Below are 9,072 nucleotides of genomic sequence, written 5' to 3' on the forward strand. Positions count from 1 at the left end.
ATATATATATATAAATAAATATATATATATAAATAAATAAGAATAATAAATAAATAAAACAACAATAATAATGATCCTTTTTGCTATATGAACAAGGCCTGAAATTTTGAGGGAAGATGGGGGGTAGTTGACTACACTGACTTCAGTGTTCAACTGGTATTTATTTTAGTGACCCCTGAAAGGATGAAAGGCAAAGTCGACCCCAGTAGAATTTGAACTCAGAACATATAAAGATGGATGAAATGTCGCTAAGCATTTTGCCCAGTGTACTAATAATTCTACCAGCTCACCATCTTAATAATACTAATAATCCCGAATTTCATTTTGCACTTATATAAATTATTTCTTTCAGTAATATCTCCTGCCGCTATCAGAACTTTTCTTCCAAAAAAAAAAGACTTATTTTTCTGAGATTCCTAATAGATTTTTCGTTCTTAGTTTTTGCTGTTTTTTTTATTATTTAATTCTATTTCATAAAAGCAATTTACACACAGGAACAAGACCAAAATGCTACAGTAAAGTATGAAAGAGAATTGATCCATGGAATTTACTTTTTCATATCACCCATCCCTTTCTATAAACTCCTGGTTAATTCTCACCGCAGTTTTAATGTCAAGCTAATATAACTTTAAAAAAAAAAATTGCTATTTCCAATAGAGTGCATGTGTGTTGATAAAAGTGTGTGTATGTAAACATACACATACTCTTTCTCCAGATTAATTTAATTTTATAAAGGATTCTTTTTCCCTCTTTAAACAGAAGCAAACATCATTTGGAAGTTCCATAAACAACAACAAGAACAAAAACTATATACAAAAACAACTGCCTGTATATGCGGTTACAAGCGCATATACATATACTCTTTTTACAAAAATAGAAATAAATAAATAAAGAACTCTAAAACTGAAAAAGTTTGTGATGGTCCCAAAAATGACATACACTGTTCTGGGAATCAGGAGCAACTGAGACAACATGGTCAACATCTTTATGGCCAAGGGGGCCAGAAGGATGCTGTTTGGTTACCAGTAAGAATATGTCATTCCACAAGAGACGGAGATCAGCTTTAGCATTTATTACTTTTGACGTTTTAGTGGAGAGTTCCTTGTGTAAGTTATTGGAGCACAGAAATGACGAGCTGAGTTTTCTGTTGCTGCTGCTGCTGCTACTGCAACCATGGACTAGAGAGTTTCTGGGAAGGGAAACCAAATAATAGTTTGGGAAGTTAGCACTATGTAAGAGTTTCTCAGTCTGACACATTTTGATATCAAATGCCATTTCGCTGACAATATCAGCTTTGGTCTTTATTCTGTCTTTTTGTGCATTGTAGAATTTCATAGCGCGTTGCATTGTCTTTGGTTCCATGTTGAACATCTGGCCAATATTCTTGGCATGGCTGTTTGGTTTGTCTTTTCCAGTATCACAGAAATGGCGACAAACTTGTCCTGGAAATAGAAAAGATGACAAAGTTTTACATAAACATATAGACACACACACACACACACACATATAAATATAGGCGAGCTGGCAGAAACGTTAGCACGCCGGGCAAAATGCTTAGCGGTATTTCGTCTGCCGCTACATTCTGAGTTCAAATTCCGCCGAGGTCGACTTTGCCTTTCATCCTTTCAGGGTCGATTAAATAAGTACCAGTTACGCACTGGTGTCGATATAATCGACTTAATCCGTTTGTCTGTCTTTGTTTGTCCCCTCTGTGTGTAGCCCCTTGTGGGCAGTAAAGAAATAACACATAAATATATATATATAACAAATAAAAGGGTAAAGGAATATTAATTTATGAATTACAAATAAAAGGATAAAGGAATATTAAGGTGAAACGCGTCTATGATTAACTAAGAGTGGTTAGTTTCATTGTTTTTTCTTCTTGTTTTGCCTTTGTGAGTTATAAGTACTGCTATCTGTTGGAGTTTTAGCACTTTAGCTGCTATTTCTGAACTTCGGCATGTGGTGAAGCAACTGTTGCTGATCCCTTAATTATATATATATATATATATATATATACAAACATGCATAGGCACAAGTGTTAAGAAGTCCTTGTATGACAGTCATTTTACAGCTTCCAGGTAACATCAAGACAAGAAGACACAAGCATACATACATACACACACACACATATATATATACACAATGGTCTTCTTTCAGTTTCCAACTACTAAATCCACACACAAGACTGTGGTTAGCCCATCGCTATAGTGAAAGACACTTGCTCAAGGTGCCACACAGTGGGATTGAGCCCAAAACCATGTGATTGGGAAGCTAACTTCTTACCATATAGCCAAGCCTATAGCACACCTGTACCTATACCTACATACACAAACATATTTATATATATCATCATCATAATCATCCTTTAACATCCGTCTATATGCTGGCATGGGTTGGACCAGAGCTGGAAAGCTGCACCAGGTTCCAGTCTGATTTGATTTGGTCTTTACAGCTGGATGTTCTTCCTGATGCCAACCACTTTACAGTGTGTGCTGGCTGCTTCTAATGTGCCACTGGCACGAGCGCTTCTATGTGACACCAGCATGAGTGCTTTTTACACGACACTGGCGCAGGACTCTTGCAGGCCAATTTTTTTTTACCAGGGGATGTGGCCTTAACACTTGTGCTGTGGAGGAAGGGTCTTATTTCCCAACAAACAGCTGCTGCAGAACGAGTTATCTTTCCTTGGTATAGCTATGTGATTAATAAAGCCATCAGATTACTCTGTCAAATGTAATGCTAATTTATTCATAGTGTTTGGAGTTAATCATGCACTACCTCATACTTTTCAGATTTTGATGATGCTTATTTTTAGAATGACATTGTAGGATATGTTGCAAGAAGCCAGATCAGGCTAGTTTGAACATAAAACAGGTAGGATATCAGAGGCAGCTTAAAAGCTAGAGGATTAAGCCACCAGAGTTTATGTGGTAGTTACCAGTCGTGAATATTTACAAGTTTCCAGTCCTAAATTCTCAGAGCAATCACCATAGTGTTATTCCCAACACAACTCAAGTCTTATTTATGTCTTCACATGAAATACAAATCTTATGAAGAGGATCTGTTTTTCCATTACCCATGTGGGCTAACATAGAGGGGACAATACAATGTGATTGGGGTCACATACAATCGAATGATATAATAACATTTTCATGTACAATGAAATCGAATGAATTACAACACAATAAATCACAGATCTCATGAAGGAGATCATTGTGCCTACATCAAGTGATACTCACCAATAAAAATAGGAACATTGGGATGTTCGTAATTAGACATTTCTTTCTTCTCATCAAAGAACAAAGTATTTTCTGAAAAGAATAAGATATAAAGAAGTTAGAGCTTTCAGGTGAGAAAAAAAAAAAAAAAAAGAGTATGGGGTGGGTGGACATGTGGGTCAAAAAAACCAAAAAACAATGGAAGGTTTAAAAGATCAAAACTCACAGTAGGTAACAAAAAGGTGTGGTATTGAGTAAGCATCATGTGAGCTGTATCAATCTAACACCACCTGGACTCAAGGACATACCTGTCCTGAAGTTGATCGGTTGTATTGCATACATTTACCGCAAGACCCGCCAGACTAACGTCACAGGCAGTCGAGTCAGTTAAGTTATATCCAACACCACTCTAGCTCCACCTCCCATGTCACAACACTGGACAGGACAGCTTCTATCTCATGACTGGGCACCATACAGCTCGGTTAAGTTTAAGTTTTCGCACCACCTTCTAACTGGTCTTGAACCTGCTTCCCTGCAACAAGAGACCACCAGATACCTTATCCACTGAACCAATAAACAAAAAACTCGAAGGAATTATAAACCACACAAAGAAAACAGTTTCTCTCTTACTTACCATCAATAATCAGTGCTAAATTGTGCTGGTATGGATGTAAGTACTGCTTCAGCCCTACATGGAGGGAGCTTTGTTTCTCTGGTTCACTCACAAAGAAGCTTTCAACTATTTGACTTGCGTCCAGTTTCCTCAAGCATTCGACATCATTTTCGCATGTGGTTTTTGATAAAGCTATGTTGTTGAGATCTTTAACATCATCCAAAGTCTTAATAGGCAGCCACGCAGGATCAACAGCAAACATTCCTTGAAGCAGGTTCTTGGATTTGGGGCTTTTAAGTAGACCCAATAGTGCCTCGGTGCCACTCGACTCACCATACACAATCACCTAAAAGAAAAACAGGCCATTCTTGTATTAAAAAATTCACCACATCATATTTTCTTTGAATTTATAACAAGAAATATCCTAAAACAGTCTTTAATCTCCTCAATTCTAGAACAACCTTGGGAAGTTTTTAAAGACTTTTTTTTTCCTAAGCTATTTTTAACTAAGGAACTTAACAATACAAAGAAACCAAGATTAAACTTCTGTACATTTTTATAAATTATCTTCAGTGGTTTTAAATGAATTAAGGGAGCCTTTATGAGGTCACCCTCTCTGCTTCAAACAACAGCCAAATCTCCTTTAAATCACTTTGAAAATGAATTTAACCCTTTAGTGTTTAAACCGGCCATATCCACCCCAATATATTCTACATGTTTTAAATTCAAACTGGCCATATCTAGCCTCTCACACCTAACCTACATTGTCATTCTAAAAATGAATAATCACATTATCAAAATCTCAAAGCTATCAGATAATGCATGATTAATTCAAAACAATTTGAGTGAAAAAGTATTACATTTAACAGAGTAATCTGAACACTAAAGGGTTAAACAGATCTATACAATCACAGCTAAACATCATCAATAACAACAACTGTAGTAGTTACAATAATTTCTTCATCAAGCCTCTAATACTAAGACATCAATTAGTTTAGTCACAGTATAAGTAACATGTCCTCTCCACACCTTTTATTTCAACATAAACTACCCACGTCTTAAGTCATAAAACAACAGCTTTTTCTACCAAGAAAATTACAATACTCATAAATCCCATAGAATATTTCTACTCTAAAGATAATTTTCTCTTCTATACTTCTGCAAAGTTGACCAAACCTCCATATCACAGCTGAAAGTACTCAGGCAATCCAGGGGCTCCTCTAACACTATAAATCAGAAGACAATGCATTGAAACATTGGAAATATAATTATATGAAAAGGAAATCAATTTTGTAGAGAAACTTACTAAGTTAGGATCTCCATGAAAATTTTCAATGTTTTTTTTGATCCACTGTAAAGCGAGGATCTGGTCCATCAATCCATAATTTCCATTTATTCTTGCCGAAGTTGTGTTTTGTTCATCAGAATCAACTGCCAGGAAGCCAAACACACCCAGTCTGTAGTTAACACTCACAAGCACAGCTTCGCCTTTCGACATCAATGTATGAATTAGTTGAAACTGTTTTCCACCAAGGTCTTCTTCATCACTGTCTAAGTTCTGTCCTTCACCTTGCATTATAACAATAACAGGTAGGTTTGTTTCTTCAAGCAGTCGCTTTGGTAGCCAAATATTGAGATAGAGACAGTCTTCTTGGCCAATTACGTTGCCGTTTTGGAAGTTTCGTTGGGAACATAAAATAGATTTAGTGCGGTCAACAGTTTGCCTTTTCCGGTGACATTGACCAGAGGACATGTTAGGAATTGGCTGGCTCCATCTCTGACTCCCAGTAGGCGGTACAGCATAAGGTATCCCACGGAAGACAAAGTTCTTACCGTCGTACTCCCCATCAACCGGTCCACAAGCAGTTTCAACAACCAGAGCTAGATTCTTGTTGGATTCTTTCACTTGTTTCACAATATTAGTGGTTGCTATAATGGTTATACAAAACAGTGCCAAGAGGACCAATATGACAACGGAGAACAGAAACGTCGCCTTCTTCGACCGCCAGTAATGCTGTTGCGTACAATATGAATAATCCAGGTAGAGGGATTGCCTTGGCAAGAGTTGATCATATGCAGTGTCCTGAGATACAATAACAATGGTTGGTAACTGGTGATGTGGCCTTGGGACTTTCTTGGGTTCTTCAGGAGCGGAGTTCTCAGAAGATACATCATCCACATTCTGCTCTCGGGTTATCAGATTAGGAGCCATTTTCGTTTTCTATTGAGTTAAATATCTGAGTGTCTGTCTGTCTGTCTCTCTATCTATCTCTCTTTCTTTGTATCTGACTTGGTGTCTGTGCGTCTCTCTGACTGCTTTAAGCGATATTTTTTTCACTGATGAAAAAATCCAACACTTTGTAACAGTTCATGGAATTTTAGCGCATGTGCCAGGTGAACAAACCTAGAAAAGAGAAAAGATAAGTATATATGCATGTGCGTATGTATATATATATACATATAATCATCGTCATCATTTTAACACACACAAACACAAACATACACACACACACATATAAGAATAGATAAAAAATGAAGTATAAATTTGCTACTCATTTATTTCATCTCTTGCACGTATTTCTGTTATCAATAATCAATGATAACAAATAAATGAAATTTACAAGAAGAACTTGATCATACCGAATGCATTAGCCCTTTGCATAGAATCACACAGGATTATATAACAGGAGTTTAATGTAAATACTCTAGAGTTGCAACTAATATGATAATTTTGTTGTGCCGAGAACAAGTGACCATGGCCTTTGTTGATATGCTGTGCTTGAGAAGACTCATCAAGCCAAGTGAATTCATAGTCATGGCTGATGCTGGTGTCATGTAAATGGCACCGATGCCAGTAACACATAAGAAGCACCCATTACACTCTTGGAATGGTTGGTGTTAGGAAGGGTGTCCAGCCATAGAAATCATGCCAAATCAGACTGGAAGCTGGTGTAGTTCCCCAGCTTACCAGTTCCAGGCAAACTGTCTAACCCATGCCAGCATGGAAAACAGATGTTAAATGATGATGATGAGGATATATATAATATATATATATATATATATATATATATATATATATACATACACACACACATGTATATATATATATATATATGTCTGTTAACAGTATTTTAATATTGCTTTCAAATTTTGGCACAAGACCAGCAAGTTCAGGGGTGGGGTTAAGGCAATTACATCGAACCCCAGTGATCAACTAATACTTATTTTATTGCCCCTAAAAGGATGAAAGGTGAAGGTGACTCTGGTGACATTTGAACCCAGAATGTAAAAATGAACAAAATGCCACTAGGCAGTGTGCCCAACATGGTAATAATTCTGCCAGTTCATTGCCATTAACAGTATTTTAATATTAATAACAATTTTGTTACAATGAGAGCTTTACTGCTGCAACTAATGGTGATGTAGGGAGTGGTGACAGGGATTAGCCAAACCATGATGGTTTATCTATTACTCATACAGTGTCAGGTGTTTCCCCTCCCACAACTTTTTTGTGGGTAGGGAAAGAGGATAGAATATTTCTTTTCAAGACAGGAAGGAGTTATCTGGAAATATGCTTATTAAAAAACGCTCTCTCAGTTAACAAATATTAATAACAATTGTTTCTAATGATGCTGCATTTCAAGTATTAATCACAAGACTTTCTAACAAGGCCACCACATTGAGAAATGCAGATATAGGAAGGGCAACCTATCACTGTATTTAACGGTTAATAGGTGCACAAGCTTATTTGATGCATTTCAGTTTTGCTAGCCTCCCTTTCTCGAACTACGTAGCTCTGACCTATATCCTGACCTTTTGCTAAAATGACGCAAGCTTAGCTTAGCCCCCCCCCCTCCCCGGGGTCATTTTTGTTTTCTTTAGAGGGAGTGGCCTTTATACTGTGAATTAAGGTAAATGGATATTTATATCTAAAGAATATAATGAATTTTATCAAAGCTAGTCTTTCTGCTTTTTTTTTTCTTTTTTTCTTTCAGCATTAAATTATGGGTGGAATAGCAACGCCCATGACCCTGCTTTATGGACTTTGTATATATATATATAATATGGCAAACTAAGCAAAACAAACTGAACCACACCGTTTGAAAATGAAAGGAAGGTAGTAATTGTCATTGCGTGAATACATGTACCTTTATCTTTATCGTTTACCTGTTTCAGCCTTTAGACTGTGGCCATGCTGGGGCTGACCCCAGTACTTATTTCCTTAGGCCTGGTACTTATTCTATCGTCCTCTTTCGCCGAATCGCTAAGTTACGGGGATATAAACACACCAATACCTATTGTCAAGCAGTAGTAGGACACACACACACACACAGAAACACGTGTGTGTGTATGTATATATATATATATATATATATATATACGACGGCACGCAGTAAGACTGAACCCAGAACCCTGTGGTTAGGAAGCAAGAGCCTATGTATAGCAATAGGTGTATGATAACCACGTGAAGCATGTATAGTTTGCGCGTGTGTGTGAGTTTATTTCTTCGTGTTGTACACTGAAGTTGGTTTTATTAAGGTTTCTCACTCCTATCTTCTGTTGTGAAAATTTTCAGTCTAATAATTTTAATAAAATTCACAACATAGCAATAAAATTGAACTACATTTTATTATTAGTGGGCTTTAAATATCGACTGTTGACGATTTTTGCTGATTAATAGTTTTCCACATCTCTTTCTCTCAGATGCACTATTAATTTCTCAGATAAATAAAGGAATAAAAAATGGCGAGTGAAAACATCTCTCCGAAAAATAAAATCAAAATGGCGAGGGAACATGGCAATTCCCACTTCTATCTGACTGGCTGGAATTAAAATAAATTTCAATCATGAGTTTGCAACTTTTTAATTATCAACTTCTCCAAAAAGCGGAGATACTAATTTGTCTCCCTTTGACCATCATTTTATTCTTATGTATTAAAAAAAAAAAGTGGGGAAGAGCGCTCTATATATCTTATTTATTTTTTCCAGGGCATCCAAGATTGGGGTGATGAAGAAAGGTTTATCCTTAAATGCCTGCAACATTGGACTCCGCAAAAGATAGTGAATGATTGGTGATTTGCCTATTTGAGGTTCGTAAAATTGAATTTGTTTTCCTTTCAATTTCTTTCCAATTTGATTAGCAAGTCTCGTGCACGCCCTTCTACATCTAGTTTTCACTGTGAATCCCAACGAAATACTCATAGATTAGCAGATAATCGATGAAAGGCATACAATTAC

General features: G+C 36.6%; 2 protein-coding genes across 2 annotated transcripts in view; one reads left to right on the top strand and one right to left on the bottom strand.

Annotated features, from left to right (window-relative positions):
• Positions 1 to 40: 40 nt before the first annotated feature.
• Positions 41 to 9,072, bottom strand: part of LOC106877624 (liver carboxylesterase 1F) — a 13,863-nt gene continuing 4,831 nt past the window's right edge. Inside the window, exons 2-5 of the mRNA XM_014926566.2 lie at positions 5,141 to 6,238; positions 3,856 to 4,180; positions 3,243 to 3,314; positions 41 to 1,442 (exon numbers count right to left, since the gene is read on the bottom strand). Of these exons, the coding sequence (XP_014782052.1) occupies positions 898 to 1,442; positions 3,243 to 3,314; positions 3,856 to 4,180; positions 5,141 to 6,046 (1,848 nt within the window). The 5' untranslated portion in view covers positions 6,047 to 6,238 and the 3' untranslated portion in view covers positions 41 to 897. The remainder of the gene's footprint in view (positions 1,443 to 3,242; positions 3,315 to 3,855; positions 4,181 to 5,140; positions 6,239 to 9,072) is intronic.
• The window catches only part of LOC106882221 (eukaryotic translation initiation factor 3 subunit M), a 66,318-nt gene continuing 66,077 nt past the window's right edge, over positions 8,832 to 9,072 (top strand). The window contains exon 1 of the mRNA XM_052976850.1: positions 8,832 to 8,924. The gene's annotated coding sequence lies outside the window, so the exon portion shown is untranslated. The remainder of the gene's footprint in view (positions 8,925 to 9,072) is intronic.

Source organism: Octopus bimaculoides, chromosome 25 (genome assembly GCF_001194135.2).
Source record: "Octopus bimaculoides isolate UCB-OBI-ISO-001 chromosome 25, ASM119413v2, whole genome shotgun sequence".
Taxonomy (NCBI): domain Eukaryota; kingdom Metazoa; phylum Mollusca; class Cephalopoda; order Octopoda; family Octopodidae; genus Octopus; species Octopus bimaculoides.